This window comes from Notolabrus celidotus, chromosome 15 (genome assembly GCF_009762535.1).
Source record: "Notolabrus celidotus isolate fNotCel1 chromosome 15, fNotCel1.pri, whole genome shotgun sequence".
Taxonomy (NCBI): domain Eukaryota; kingdom Metazoa; phylum Chordata; class Actinopteri; order Labriformes; family Labridae; genus Notolabrus; species Notolabrus celidotus.
Window position 1 is genome coordinate 10,517,125 of NC_048286.1, and position 16,540 is coordinate 10,533,664.

At 42.8% G+C, this 16,540-nt stretch overlaps 1 protein-coding gene across 1 annotated transcript in view; it reads left to right on the forward strand.

The window, feature by feature from the left end:
- Window positions 1-16,540, forward strand: part of LOC117826330 (receptor-type tyrosine-protein phosphatase F-like) — a 462,221-nt gene that overhangs the window by 411,086 nt on the left and 34,595 nt on the right. The window contains exons 21-27 of the mRNA XM_034702308.1: window positions 1,769-1,795; window positions 5,420-5,537; window positions 5,863-6,435; window positions 7,214-7,317; window positions 7,976-8,223; window positions 10,549-10,627; window positions 11,796-12,020. Coding sequence (XP_034558199.1) covers window positions 1,769-1,795; window positions 5,420-5,537; window positions 5,863-6,435; window positions 7,214-7,317; window positions 7,976-8,223; window positions 10,549-10,627; window positions 11,796-12,020 — 1,374 coding nt within the window. The remainder of the gene's footprint in view (window positions 1-1,768; window positions 1,796-5,419; window positions 5,538-5,862; window positions 6,436-7,213; window positions 7,318-7,975; window positions 8,224-10,548; window positions 10,628-11,795; window positions 12,021-16,540) is intronic.

The following is a 16,540-nucleotide window of genomic DNA, read 5'->3' on the forward strand; positions in this document are numbered from 1 at the left end:
ATTTTGTTTTCCACTCATTTTAGCAAACGTTAATCATCGTCAACGTCAATAAAAAGCAGTGCCATCATGTTTGATATTGATATAAGATTATAGCAGCTGTGATTAAAACGGATGCAGATCCAGCTGTTCAAGGTTATAAATACTTTGTACATATGATGGTCTGTGTTTGAGATAACGTAAGTTTAGACAGTGCTGTTGAACCACAATGCATGTATTATGATACATTTAGCATAGCAAGATTCATGCTAACACACATATCATTTGTCCTATTTTTTTAAGAGACTAATTCACTCAAATTAAAAAAAAAACATACTTTCTTAATAACTTCTGTTTGTATTTCCAATGTCCATCAAGTTTAATGTGCACAAGTTATAAGCTACCCTAGTGCTTTGATAGCTGACCACTTTAATGAAAACATCTCATGCAATTTTGCTTTGCTTGCTTGCATTAAAGGTCTACATAATAATAAATGAATCAGAGCAAGCAGAACCTCATCCTTTCGCTCATAGAAAAACAAATGATGTTTGATGCAGTTGCTACACGCAGGTTGCTGAAGTCCTCCGAGGGTCTTTTCCTTTGCCACAGAGAAGTCAGCCTACAAGGGAAATGAGCTTATAGTCAGTGGAAACAATAAATACATCCTCATTTAGAAATATAGTGTTTTAATGATATTCACAATATTACTCACAAACTTTACAACATTATCACAACAATCAAAACAAATGTGCTATCTAATGATACCAGCTGCATAATTGCACAAATGTGGTGATCATGAGAGCAGCTGTTGAGTCATAGCTGACAGTGTTTTGATATTGGGCTGACATCCGTTTATGTTTCCTGCCTTGCATTTAAACTGTTGAGCTGATTTTCACTATCTAAGACTTTCTTAAATAAATCATCTCCCATTGCCTCCTACTCCATCAGAAACAGTTCTAGCTCTAAGTACTAATGTGCGGATGTAAAAGCTTGCCGTCAGCACCGTCAACCACCATTATCCCTCGACTCCTTCTTCCGTCTTTGTTTCCGATTTCGTCCCACATCAGTGTCACCAGTGTCATCTCTCTTGCCCCTTGTCGACCAGGCCACCCATCAGTGAACTCCTCTGCAATTGTGGAGCGAGTTGCTAGTAAACACCAGCAGTTGCGTTCTGCACCGATGGGGTTTGATGTCACAGGGCTAGCATAGCAGCACTGGTAATAGGATTTCACGCTCGGCACCGACGGAGCCCCGCGGCACGAAATGGGCTTTCACTTCCCTCGGGAATCACTTGGCCAAGCACAGCAAGCTAGGAGAACATTTTGAAAACATATTGAAATATAATGAATAAAAGGCCCTCCCTCTATTTCTGAGGAGGAAATGTTTCTGAGATCCTGCATAGTTTATTCTTCATTTCCACAGAGAGATAGTTTCCATACTGAGAAGAGGTGTTCTTTGATTAAGGCACAGAGCGGTTTTTATTTGTTTCAAAGGCAAATGAGAAACAAGGCAGTGCATCATAAACCGTAATGAACTTCAGAACCATTTCTCAACTTGGCTCCACCATTTATTTTATGCCACTCAACTTGTCTCCATTTCTTTCTCTCTCACTCCTCTCGCCCATCACTCTCTCTCCCTCTGTGTGTCTTTTTTGCGACTGCATGACTCTGTTGACACCTACATTCATCCATCTCTGAGTGAAAAAAAGACAAGCGCTTTTTTTCCCCGCCTGTTGTGTTGTCTCTGACTCATTTCTCTCCCGCCCTGTGTCCTGTGTCTTCTCTCCCATCAGTGGAATATTGAGGAGACCACCGAGCATGTGAGTAACCCTCATGTGTGATGCTGGGTTGTCTTGCAGGGAAGGTTCTTCTCCCCTCTGCAATTTAGGGGTGCTGTGTGTGCTTGTGTGTTCGGGTAATGAGTTGTGTGTGTTTTGTTTTTGTGTTCAATGCTTGTAATCCTCTCTGTGTGAATCCCTGTGAAAGATCATAACCCCCATCATAACCACAGCAAGAGATTTGTGTCCTAATGATTCCTGTTTATTATATTGTTTTTGTGTTTATTACCACAACCACGAAGCATGAGGATAACTACAAATGATCATTGCGGATACAATTTTACTTTCTCCATGTAAGGGATAATGAGCAGTGAGTGGGTTGCACTCATGAGTTGGAGGCCTTACAGGGTGAGAAGGACTGCAACAAAAAGAGAAGCATCTTTCCTGCCTTGAGGGGGTTCCTCCGCCATGTCATTATACTTACTGTACATTATCCAGCGTTTTACACAGCTTCTTTGTTAAACAATAGTTTTACACCAAATATTGAATCAGGAATGACTGAATATAGTTGTTTACACTCACAGTTTGAACTGCGTCCATAACGGTTAACTCTTTAGCCTTCTACATGAGCTAACTTAGCTTTTATAACGCGCATAAAACTGAACATGTTCACCCTTGTGAAGTATAAAATATGAACCGCTCTGCAAGAATCAGGGCAACATCTGACTGAGTCTTTCCGCCTTGTCACTCTCAGAGTCAGTGATGTTTCTTTCACATGTATCAGTCCCTAAACACTGCCGTATAGCATACCGTGTTCTGTTAAATGTTTACATGCGTTCATGTTTTGTAGATTTCTCTATTGTAGCCAATTGTGTCTTTACCCTCTCCTTCCTTTCCTCCACCATTGCCGTTTTTTCCCTGGTTTCCCAACAAACAGACGTCAAATTAATCTGACTTTTTAACTGTAATGACCAATCAGAATCGAGTTCTAAACACAGCCATGAAAAGGTACACAAAAGAACCATGCAGTAGTAGCTGAGCATTCATCCAGAGCTGAGGCACTTCTTGCAGCAAGCTTGCAGTTTCTCTCCTTGTCATTGAGCTTACAGTGCCACGGTGTCACCATCCCAGTGTGATGCTGACATTAATCAGGCTCGCCTCACCTGCTGTCTCACCTACTGTTCCAGATGACATGCCTATCTGAGGGGAGGAGCTGTGTTTTTTATCAGCTTCTCTCATCTCCAAGATTGCCACCAGCCTTTCATGTTCTTTTCATTTGCCTGGATGGCAGCTCACTGTTCTATGGCTGTCACGCAGCCCTTTGTTATGGCTTATTACCTCCCAGACGTCACATTGCACTGGCATAAGCGCGGGGCCACATACTGTTCCAAGTGAGAAATTCAATAGAAACCTGCCAGAATAACAAACATCGCTTTCATCTTTCAAACAAGGGCAAAGACGTTGTTTGCAAAAAGGTTTATAGCTCTCAAGAAACCCTATCGAATAATTACTCTCTGCAATTTTAGGTTCTTGTTCCCTGACAGATAAAATACACTGCTGGCCTATCAAAATAGTGACCGCCCGCAAAAGTTTATTGATGCAGAATTTTTCTGCTCATCTGTTCGATATAAACACTGGATGTTTTCTTTTTTTAAAAGGAGCCAGCACAATGAGCACACATCATTTTATTTATTTACTAACAACCAGCTAAACTGAGATCTGTTTAAACACATGGCCAGATTCTTTCAGCTACACCCACATGGGTTGAGTCAGGCATGCCTGTGCTCCCCCTTCCTTTTAGTGTGTTGATTAACACCTGACAGACACAGAGCGAGACACTGTCAGAGGAAGACATCTGCTCACGCATCTTTATGGTTTCTTTAGCAGTCATGTATGTGTGCCAGATAATTTATGCTGGGTCAATAGACAGATGTCAACAGCTAAAATACTAGCATGGCTTACTGACCCATGATGTCTTCATGGAGGAAAATTTGAAGCTTTTTTAAAATGCATATCAATAAAGAAAAGAAAAAAATTATTTAAGCATATATATTTGTTCTTACAACTCTGTCCATTTTCCCTCTGGCATTTCATACCATTGCTAGAATAGTGGTGAAGGGGGGCTTGTAGAAAAGAATCCATTTCTATAACTAGTTGACTTGATAATCTCTGTAATGCCCTTTGGTGCTGCTCTAAGCATTTGCTCTGAAGGAAACTTTGAAGCCTCCTTTTTTCTATTTTCTGCTGAGTTTCAAAAGCGTTGCTAGACCCGGTTTGACCTTGCCAGAAAAGTGAAAAAGGATCTCTGCGGCTGCCGCTGCCGAGACTGTTAAAGCCATTTTGTATGATTAAAGTAATGAGACTTCCTCCATAAAGTTAAAATGTTTTTTATGATACAGTAATTTAGCATTTTCTCCCCTGTCTCTCTTGAAGGCTAGTACGAGAGCACTGAGTGTCCCTTAAAGAGCAGAGCAGTTAAAAGCATTGTCAAACAGAGCTGGCTCATATAGACTGTTAAATGTTCTTCTATGGTGAGGAAATTAAAACTTCATTAGTTAGAGCAACAGCATTAAGGCAAAGCCGTATTATATTCCAAGAGCATGAGAAGTTTGCAGGGAGTTCCGGCAGGAAGGCTCGTAGGCATCAGCGTATTCATCCTCTCAGTGGCCTTAGTCAGACTCCAGCATGTGTGCTCAAGCCCCAGGCATTAATTTGTTCTCAGTATCGAGTGTGTGCTCATGTCTGTGTGTGTGCATATGTACATATCTCTGTAAATGCATGTGAACTTCAGTGTGTGTTTATATTAAGTACCAGTATATATGTACTGTACACGGGTGAGTATGTGCATTCACATATGTGTGTCTGTTTACACATGGGCTTTGTTGAAGCTCGGAGTGTTTAATTCAAGCGTGTGTGGGTGTGTGTTTTTTTTCACTGATGCAGTCTGGTAAAGTGAGTGCCAGCTCTGCAGCAGGTTATCGATAACAGAGTGTTGCCTCAGTGTTTTGCTTTTTTTTCTACTCACTGTTTGTTCCTGAGAGTTAAGTTACTGATAAGCTCAACCACCTTAGTGTGTCTGTGTTTTTGCATCAAAGAAAACAACAACATCGTAATCTAGACCAAAGACCAAGAATCTGAATTTGTTAAAAAATAAAAGCCAAAACCTTTTCATTGTTTCTTTAATATGTCGCACATTCAGAGGGGCACCATTAGTGTGCTCGTGTAGACTTCAGTGCGGTGATGATCCTAGACTCCTCTGGGTATATTCTCATGCTTATCCATGCAGAAGCATGAACACTGACACACTGGTGATGTTCTGGTTCACTTGGTTGGTTGGTTTGTTTGTTAATGGGTTCAAAGTGTGCCTTACAAGTGGGCGAAGGAGTTTTTCTTGACTAAGAAAAGTTCCTTGGCCTGATAGTGTGTGTGTGTTCAAATAATCTGTTCAATGCTTTAAAACTTTTGTCCCCTCTTATAGGAACATTTCAGAAACATCATGTGTTTTGAGATCTGTGTTTTGTTATGGTTTTCTTTGGTGCTGTGTGGGGGCTTGTGTGAGAGGGGTTTGGGGGTTGTTTTGTTTTGTTCTTTTTGCCACGGAGACAATCTCGCTCAGGCTCACTGATTCCTTTTAACCTCTGACCTCGAGATTTTTCCATTTTGCAGGAGGCCATCATTGGCGGACTGCAGTCTGAAACTACCTACTCTGTCACTGTGGCAGCGTACACCACCAAGGGTGATGGAGCTAGAAGCAAAGCTAAGGTCATCACCACCACTGGAGCAGGTCAGAGTCAGTTTTATCAAGGTTATCGTGTAAAACATAGGCTGTGTATTTATAGTGAATAATACAGGATTATCTTTGAGGCTGATAACCTCCGTCTCCCTCATTCAAAGATGTTCTTTAACCAGAAGTGTGTCTGCGTGACAGGAATGACTTAATAGGGTTAGAAAGATGTATGTTACCTTCAGTCCCAAGCTTGGCTATTATAACTATTCACAGTTGAATTTAAATAAGCAAGATATGTCCCCATTCAGTAGAGATATTTGAAAACACGTACGTATATTTATTGAAATGTAAAACAAATCAAAACTTGATCTTTTATTTGTAGTGCCAGGAAAGCCGACCATGATGATCAGCACTACTATGGGCAACACAGCACTGATCCAGTGGCAGCCACCCAAGGAAATGGTTGGTGAGCTGATGGGCTACAAGCTACAGTACAAGCGCACTGACGAGGAGACCTTCACCTCATGGGAGCTGAAAAAGACCGACGACCATTTCACCGTCACTTCGCTCCACAAAGGTGCCACCTATGTGTTTAGACTGAGCGCACGTAACCGCGCAGGCAACGGGGAGGCCTACGTAAAGGAGATCAGCACCCCTGAAGACGTGCCCACAGGTTTCCCATTGAACCTGCAAGTCACGGGCCTAACTCAGTCCAGCACCCAGCTGACCTGGGAGCCCCCGCTGATAGTGGAAAGGAACGGAAAAATCATTTACTATGTGGTCGTGTACAGGGACATCAACAGTCAGCAGAACACCACCAACCGCACCGCCGACACACACATGACAATCCAAGGCCTGAATCCTGACACCACCTACGACATCCGTGTGCAGGCGTTCACCAGTAAGGGCGGGGGACCCCTCAGCCCCAGCATCCAGAGCAGGACCATGTCCAATGGTAAGATGACACATGGCTGATGTTCACACACAAATACAGAGGAGGTGTTTCATTTGAAAACATCAAATCAGGGTCTGTGCACACATCATTTTTACATAACCACGTTACATTTACACACACATCTTTCCCCACAACATACGTCATCCTGTGCATCAACACCACATCACCCACTCCCATCGTGAACACTCTATATGTGGCTGTTTTCCTGTCTTTATCAGTGGCACGTCTTTCTCATCTACCACTCTATACAGTACAGCACTGTGTTTATTGATTTGTAGAGTACTAATCTCATTACACGCTACAGTCACATTACCAAGCCGCCTCATCCTCCCTCCCCTTAGTCACAGATCCAAGGCGTCCTCAGCATTTACCTCCCCGTGCATTTTATAATCGTATAAATGTAAGGTTTCTTATTTATAGCCAATTAAGCGTGAGGCCTATTTTAAGATGGATGTTGTCATATGCATTTCTTGGTAATCTCAGAGATCTTGCTCTTTTTGCATATGTTATTATGAACAGTGTGAAATAAATGGAACAGGCTTAGGGAGATGAAGGCTATTTTTATGTGATCTGTAATCAGCGTGGAGGAGATTGTTGATGTTCTTCGAACCCCCCTGTGGCTTGTCAAGTTTGGTTCAAAGGTACCACGGCATGTTCACATTGTTTACTGAGGTATTTTTTTCTAGCTGCTACTGTTGTATGAAATTGAATTATGCACATGTTCTGGTGTACAAGATGTCATATATGAGATATTAATCTAATAATCTTCCCATCCTAGATTTTCCCACCCTGAACTTTGGTGTCAAAGCTGTGATGAAAACATCCGTCCTCCTCACCTGGGATTTGCCACAAAACTACAAAGTGCCCCAAGTGCCTTTCAAGGTGAGTGCCATGATTTAAGCTATCCTGACAAATACACAAAGAAAACATTTAGGTAGGGTAAGTCTTTAGCTTGAAAATCACTTTCCAGTAGAATACTTTGTCATGCTTGTTACTTTTGTGCCTTGTAAATTTCTAAATTTCAACCTCAAACAAATCCAATAATCACAGCACAAGGACGCCAAGGTGATTTTACATTGAAAATCTATTTCCACTGTTGTCACAATGTGCAGCATCCATTCTTTGTATCATTGATGCACAGAGCTGCATCAGTATAAGCTGTTCATGCGTTTCCCACGGTGTGATGCACAGACTTTCCTATTTGCGCTGAAAAATACTCTTCAGACACATGTTCATTTATGAAACGTAATAATCTGTCAAAATGATATTATACCAATTCCCACTCCATGGTAATGGTGCAAAGACAATTTGAAGTGTAAAAAAACTATTGGATAGGCACCAATAGGCAGGTGTGACACCTAAGCACATGAGACAAGGTGTCAGATGAGACGGGCACCCCTCTGAGGACCCTGCTGCTTCCATGCATGTGAGCGTCTCCACGTTGGAGGGAGTGATAGGAGAGAAATTGCATTTGTCTGGAGTTAAGAGATTTTGTGTTTACGTGTTCACTTACTCCAATCTTTCTATGGCATCCTCGCAGATCTTATACAACCAGCAAAGTGTGGAAGTGCAGGGAAACCTGAAGAGGAAGCTGATCTCGCAGCTGCAGCCAGACACAGACTACTCCTTTGTGCTGACAAGCAGGGGCAACATTGCCGGAGGTCTGCAGCAGCAGGTGTCCATCCGCACCGCCCCTGACCTGATCAAGACCAAGCCCCGCACACATCAGGCTCAGGGTGGCAAGATGACTATCAACCTGCCTCAGGTCCAGACCACCACACGTGTCAGGTCAGTGCCCAGACACATGGGACCAGGAGAGCGATACATCAGACAGGACTACACCCACAGATGAGTGTAGTTTCCAGACCAGAAATTCAGTTTGAGATATACAGTAGCTTTGTTTTTATTTTGCACATATTTCCAAGCTTCCCATCAGGGAGTGAGCAGTGTATGAGCCCTTCTATATAAAATATTAAGAGGGACATATACAGCATGTTATTGTAATTTAATGTGATAGTTATTTCTGCAAAAGTGGTAGACAAAGCTGCTAAGTTAGACAGCTGTTTGAACATACCTTGATGCTCAGTAAAAGCACTGAATCATTGAATTATAGATGGTTGATAAAAAAGGTCAGGAACAGTTATATTTTACAGAAATGACTGAGTTTAAACTCTTCTGCAAAGGCTATTCTTCATTTTTGCATTCATGGCTCTTCACCCCAACAGCCACAAAGCTTTTGTCAAAAGACATGATCCTATGGGAGTGAATACAACTAAAACTCTGAACACTGAACGATCTCTCTGAGGGCATCAGCAGCACAAACTTGTTTCTGATCAATACTAAAGCCATTTTCAAACTTAAAACTGGAACTTTTAATCTCAGCCAGCTTAACACAGCGGCTGAGGATAATCGAGACTTTTAACATCAGGTCGAGCTGTATTATCTTTTGACTCAAATTGTTAAGGGCAGAATTGTGTCTGAACCTGACGACTTAAGTCTTTCCTCCAGATACACACACACACACACACACACACACACACACACACACACACACACACACACACACACACACACACACACACACACACACACATACACACATCTGAGTAGAGGGAGTGCACAGGGTTGATTGGTAAAAAGATTACAGGGCTGTCAGGGCTGGCCAAGCTCCAGCACAGACTGACAGGCAAAGAGCACATGTGATTGGGGAGAGTGGAGGTGTGTGTGTGTGTGTGTGTGTGTGTGTGTGTGTGTGTGTGTGTGTGTGTGTGTGTGTGTGTGTGTGTGTGTGTGTGTGTGTGTGTGTGTGTGTGTGTGTGTGTGTGTGTGTGTGTGTGCGCCCGCGTGTGTGTGTGTGTGTGTGTGTGTGTGTTGAGGGGGGTGAGGAGTCTTGTTATAAATGTCTTCTCCCACTCTCAGTCTTGACTGACTGTTGAATCACAGAGTTGAGGCTTGGAGAGGAAGGGGAGAGAAGCAGCTGCTCTTTCTGTCAGCAGCAGCTGATTTTACAAGTGGCTGAATGCTGCAGTGGTGAAAAACTTTGAGCTGAGCAGAGACAGACTGGAGAGGGACAATGAGAGGAGCAGAACACAAATCAACACAAAAAACAGATGTTTGCATATCAAACACATTTCTCTATCAATAATGTGACACCTGAGTTTGATCCAAACACTCCTGAATGTTTTCTCTGATATCTTCTTTGTTTTTGGTCTTTTTTAATATTATTATCCTGAGGTATATATTCATTTTTTTATAATGATTTTATTTGCAAGACAATAGACAAATAAAGACAACTTCAATGGTGAGGGACACAGTTTTTAAAATGTTTAAACTTTCCGATAAGTAGGTGGTACAATATGTGCGGTATGTTGCTCTGAGGTTAGTTTGTGCATTGTGTGTTTGATGAGGTGTGGGGTGTGTCTGTGATTGTGGATGTGAAGCAGAGAAAGAATTCTGGATGGTTCTCTGGAGGTGAAGTTTGAATAAAATATGGATGGGAGAGACGTAGGAGCAGAAGGGCAGAAAGAAAGATGATGTAAAAGTATTATTATTAATAATAATAATAATAATAATGATAATAATAATAATAATAATATTTAAAGAATACATTAAGAAAAAATTCAAGTGAAATAAAAAAAACATCTAAATAAAGACTATAATCATCATTATCCTTTTCCTCCCCTTTAAATCATTATCACATTTAACCTTACACTATTTTTTGGTTTTTGGTCTTTATGTTAAAAAAGCAAATTGAGGAAACACACACGAGTAGTCACATATCAGGTCCTATTAACCCAATAAGTCCTGTGGGGATCTCTGTTAGCTGAAGGCTCCTCTCACTGGGATAGTGTTTGTTCCAGTCTACACGGCAGATGTTCTTAGTGATTAGCCATTAATTGGAGAATGCAGCGCCAATCTGCTGGTGTTCGACCTTGGTTGGACCCGCTTGAATACCACTCGAACTTTTGAATTCATTCCAGCAAATGTCACAGCGAAAGTATGTCTTCCTAAATGTTTTGACCGTGTTAATAATGCGCTCGACCCCCCGTTTGATCGCAGCATGTATGTGCTGGAGTCAGTCTGTCTTTACACAGGCTTTATTTTTCTTGGCAGGTGGTACTACATCGTGGTGGTGCCGGTGTCCCCGTCAACCAGGCAGTGGAAGAATCCAGACGAGATGGACCTGGACGAGGTGAGTGCCAGCTGGTGGCTGATTGGCTAATGTGTGAGGTCAGGGGTCACGGGTAGCATCTTCCGTTCCAACTGGGTAGGAAGTCACTGTTTGTAGCTAATTAGCTCTACGCTCCTGGGCTCAGGGAGGGGGTGACACGGCAGAGAGATTTTAAACAATGACTCACTCGGGCAGGTGGGGAATGTCCTGATTGAACGCCAGGTCTGTAAACTGTACCCATCTGCTAAATCCAACAGTTTGAGTGCACAGTGAATGTTCTTTGTCTTATGACACTATGGATGTAAATGTTCAGAGCAATTTATTCATACAGCTCTTTAAAACAGTAGTTTAACACTAGTCTGCTCCAGCCCCATATTTTTCTTTAGAGTTAGAGTTTAGCCAACCCAAACAAAGTTTTGCATAAGATATTCAAAAGAGAAAAGAGATTTATGACTACTTTATTATTCTATTGAATAAAGGTCTTCCTCGTCCACAAGAGAATTCAGACTAAATGACTCGCCCAAATATTAATAGCATCATTTTTAAGTAAACTGTAAGGCTCGTTGCTTTCGCATCGCTTTTGTTCAAACTCCCTGAAGAAATAACAGAGGAGACCCAGAGAGGGAGAGAGTTGGGACTCCCTGAGTCATTAAACACTGAGCAGGCCATTGTCTCCTCCCTCCGACATAATGATTTAATAAAGCTACATCTGGAGCAGCACATGAGACACCACTGACAGAAAACAAAATGCTGCTGAAAACATAATGCCGCAGTGCTGTATGCTCCTGCTCATTTATTAACCCGGCTGGCAACCATGCTGAGAATGTGTGCTGGAGCAAGCGCTAATTGCTCACTTCGTAGCTCGGCTGCATTGTTTGCAAAGTTATATCACAGAGCAAAGGGCATGGAAGCCGTGTGGATTCATTATCTCTTATTTGGAGAGATGGCTTGAAAACAGACCTGGACATAGAGTGTGATTGCATTAGAGTGAAATTAGGTTGGTTAATGGTTCACTCATATGATAGAAAGGTTCTTTCACACAAGCCAGAAGTTTGAAAATGAGCCTCCATCCTCCAGTCCATTTATCAGTGAGAAACTCATTTTTCCAGCACCACCTCCAAAAGAAGATCCAAGTTCTGCTCTGGTTTCAAATTTGACCTTAACCTTTGTTCTCTGCGTTTGTCCACAGCTGCTCAGGTCAAGTGAAGGCCCTGTCCTGAGACGCAGACGCCACCTGGATTCCTCTAAGCCCTACATTGCTGCCAAGTTGGCCTCGCTGCCGACCACATTCACCCTGGGGGATGAGCAGAGGTACAACGGGTTCTACAACAAGCCACTGGCCAGTCCACCGGATTATATGTGCTTCGTCCTGGCAGTACTGCGATCCGAGGGGACGGAAGGCTCTTCTAATTATGTAAGAAACACACACACACACCCACACACACTAAAGGAAAACTTTTATTTAAAGTCTGACAACCATTCTCCACAGCATGCCTCACAGTAGTTTTTTTCAATTTCTGAGTAAAGCCCCCTCCTGGATTTGTTAGATTAAAACTTAATTTACCTGAGCTTATACTCTATATTTGTTTGTGTCACTTTTTCTTTTTTTTAGACAAACTATTTCAGTTTATCACCCATCCTCAGGCTCTGACAGCACTTCCAATCAAACACTTCCAAAATGGCAGCAGCATGCCAAATTGTTGTTGTTTTTATTGCCACTTACCCTTTACCAGGGCCGCCTCTAAAAGTCATTGCAGCTTGTCCTGATAACTCCCTTATCAGCTGACAACAACATCAGAGATCCAGCTCTGCCATTTTCGAGAGCTGGCAGTACCCCTTGCAGATCTCTCAACAATGCATAGACAAGACTCTTGGCTTTTAAGTGTGGGCCCTGTACACTCGTCAAATAGCACTAATGCAGAGTCCCAGCTCTCCTCGGGATGGTCTGGAGTAAACTTCACTGCAGGAAGAATGAGAGTCTGCGATTGCTCTGGGCTCTTCCTCTACCCGCACCATACATATTCAGTAGCTGAGCCCTGGGCGAGCTCAGAGGGGAGGAGGGCGCGAGTTCTCCATGTCCGAAACCAAATCCCAGACTTTTCACCTTTTACTTTCCCCCCTCTCCTCCCTTTTTTCTTTTGCTCTCTCTCTTCTCTTCTGTGTCTCTCTTCCTCCTTCCGTCTTTCTCCACCATGAAGAGAGCACAGGAGATTGATTAGTGCAGCTGGAGTTAAGAGGAATACGAGGGCCTGGTCACAGGGCCTAGGGAGGCTGCAAAGCAGGCCTGATTCCCTTGAAATGCTGCTTTAAATGTCCCAAAAGCCCCCCCTCCCCTCTCAGTAATCCCCCTCTCCTGCGCTCTGACAAGGGGAGGGAGGTGCAAAGGAGGCTATAGTGGGCAGCCATGATACACTTGACTTCAAAGGAGATGCTTAAACCCCATCGCTGCACAACACTTTCACTGCACTCGCTAGACGCTGCAGGTTGGATCAGTGGCACTCAAGATTTGTCTTTTTTCTGTGTATTCCTCCTCCTTCAACTATGTAGCTCCCTCCTACTTTAAAACTTAATGGCTTGGATTAATCAGGCTGCACTTACAGGGTGAGTCAATCAGGGTGTTTACCTTCACTTCAGCAACCTGGTTATTGACGGCTTACTGTGGGTACCTCATTTCTTAAGCTTCAAACAAATGAGACGCCTGGTTTTCTTAATTTGGGGAAACTCACCAGGGCTGCAGGAAAAATCTTTTACTCCTTCTTTAATTATAAGGTTGTATATGTGAAAATGTACATGACAAAGACTTGATGAGTGACAGGGATTAAAGTTAAGATAATTACTTTTGCTGTTTATCCTTGCAGCTAAAGTAATTATATCCAAAGTCAGACAAAAAAAAGAAATCTAAATAAGTTGACATCCACAACTGAGCTGTAGACTAACAAACCAAGGACGTGCACACATAGAGAAAATCTTTCAGTTTGGTACTACAGAGCCTGCCCCCTCAATGAACCGTCAGTCCAAAGACCTGGATGAAAAAAGCCCTCTTCAGGCTGTGTCACAAATTCACTCGAAATATTCAATCCTTGGTTCAAAGTACAGTAGAGGACGGGAGAGAAATCCCATAACTGACCCGCTGCACTTAATAAACATGGAATTCATGGTGACAAGATCACTGCAGTGCATGTAAACACCTCGGTTTCCTCTTTTCTCCCTGTAACCTTGTTTCTTGTGTGCCTGACAACATGCCGAATTCTGAGATGGGGACTACAGGCGGGCTGTCATTGATCGCCGCACAAATCCCCTAACCGCACTCTTTGGGAAACTCAGATACCACAGCAGCATTTGTTTTTGTCACCCCCAACGCAGCACTTGCAAACATTTATTACCAAACACAAACGGGTACAGAAGGTAAAGCAGGCAGCGGGATGGAGCAGTTGGCAGAAGCTGCCTTGAGCAGGATCTTCACCAGACCCAGGAGAATAAGACAACAAGTACTGGAGTAAATGACTTGTGTCTTTACTACACTTCCCCAGCACCACCCAAACTCCCTCAGCGTAGATCAAACAGGACCGCCAGGGTTTAATAAGCCCTCGTATATCAATGGCCACAAGCAGCCAGCAGTGGTTGGAGGAAAGAAGAGAGGGAAGGAAGGCAAAGGGGGATGAGAGAGAGAAAGAAAAAGAGAGAGTGCCTTCATGTCTCCCCAGCACCCAAGGCAGATAAACAAGCCGGGGGAAGTGTGAAATGGGATGATAGATGCTGGGTGTGTATAAACAGTATCATTTAATGCGAGAAGAGAGTGAGGGAGGGAGGTAGCATGAAATATTGTGTGATGTGAGACAGAGAGGAAGGGAGCTGTTGGAGAGAGGAAAAGAGGAAAGCTAATTTTTGGTATTGTGTCCCGTCCAGCCTGTGAAGCGCGCATGAGGGATAGTGAACTGGTTTGGAAAGGAAGGAGACTGTGCTAATGTGTGCTTTTCTTTTGATAAGGGAGAGGTGAGTTTGTGGCACAGAGATGTGTTTACCACAGTTTTCTGTTTGCAGTGCTTTCCAGACATTTTATATTCCACTCACTCGCAACAAGAATTGGCTTTGTAGCACTAATTCTGTTAGTGCTCTGGGCTCAAAACACCCTTAACATGGAAGACCAGTTTCTTTCAAAATTCAAAAAGCTCCAACAAACAATATCAAGAGAGAATTGTGTAAACAAGGTGGTTTATTCTACTCCCTAGTAGAGAGTATGAGCTCATCCAAGCTCAACTTTTCACCAAGGGTGGCCAGTGGAGTTCTATTTAGTTTTCTGTGTCGCTAACACTCCTGGTTACTTCTCCCCTCTAGTGATGCCTCTAGATATCTAGACGCTTGGTATTCAGACGGCTACAGAGTGAAAAGTCTAGTTCTGGTGCTGAATTGGAAAGAGAGCATGTAAGGGAAAAAAAGTGGTGAAAGAAAGTATGAAAGGAGAACTACAGTGTGAAGGAGAAGGGTCATCAAACAGGGTAGGCTACACCCTGCAGCCATACTTCTGTTTCTCATAGATAAAGACATACTCACACAAACTATCATGTTCTCTTCTCACTTTTCTACCTTTGTATTTCTGAGTCTCTATATCTCTTTCTCCAGCCTCCTCTCTCCCCCCTTCTTGTTGTCTTTCTCCGTGTCATGCATCGATGAGCTCCTCAGCCTCCCCGGGGAGCCAGAGAGAGCAGCAGATACATAATGGGCGTCTTTGCATGTTTGTTTGTTTGTCTGGCACACACCCCCGCGGCTTATTTAAGCCACTTTTGGAGAGACGTGCAGCTTGCGGGGTCAACGGCGAGTTGAAACAAATGTGCCTGTGCTGCACATAGCGGATCCTGCGCTCAGGGGACGGCAGAGCAGCGGCCGGCTCGGGAAGTTGTGTAGCCCACAGGCCAGATAGCTGACTCGATATACTGATACTACCACAACACCTCTACTTCACTCTCTCTCTCTTTCCTCTGTCTCCTCGCTGTGTGCCATCTCTCATCACCCACTCACCTTTCTCTTTTTCGCCCTTGTTCTCTTTTCTCAGACAAACACTTACAATCATACACGTACACTCTCAGCGGCAGCGACCTAGACAAACACTCTTGTGGAGACTCAGAGGAGCTAGAGAGAACAGGCTCAGGAAAAATGGATGTATGCTCACACGAACCCCGAAGCATTTATTAAGTCTTAACACACAATCACACTTCAGCCTTTTTTGGCATGAAATGCACATACGTCAACTTAGGCCACCTTATTCATTCACTGTTGAATGAATCTGAATGTAAACATACCCATTTGTAGTGTTAACAATATCTGTCCCTTCTTATTCAGATATTTTAGCATTAAATCCAACCTGAATCTAAGATCTGACTGCTTTCACATTTTGATTCCTTTGTGAAACCCATTTCAGCTTTGCTTTCAGCATTTTTAAGCAAGAAGAGCTTTAAATAACTGGAAACCAAAGGTTCGATTGAGATCTAGCTTGTCAGCAAAATATGAATCAGAGATCTGAACACCAACTATTTGAAATGGTGATAAATTATGTATCCTGCGCTTTGAAATTGTAACCTATTACAGTTTTAACCTATTTATTTATTTTTCCACAAGCTCCAAATACTGGAGGCCCTGATAACTTCAAATATTGACAGGTACATTTAACAACAAGGATTCAAACAATGTGAACGGCTGGATCATTTAACCACAGGAGTCTAACCAGTCCACTACAGACCCGCTTAAACAGAAAAATCAGAAATCATCTTTATTATTATTATTTATTATTATTTATATAGCTCCAAATCACAACTAATGTTATCTGAAGACTCTTTACAAAAAGAGCAGATCTAGACCGTACTCTATGTTATATTATTAACAAAGACCCAACATCAGGACAGGATAAGATCCGGTCCCATCTCACAGACAGGACTTATT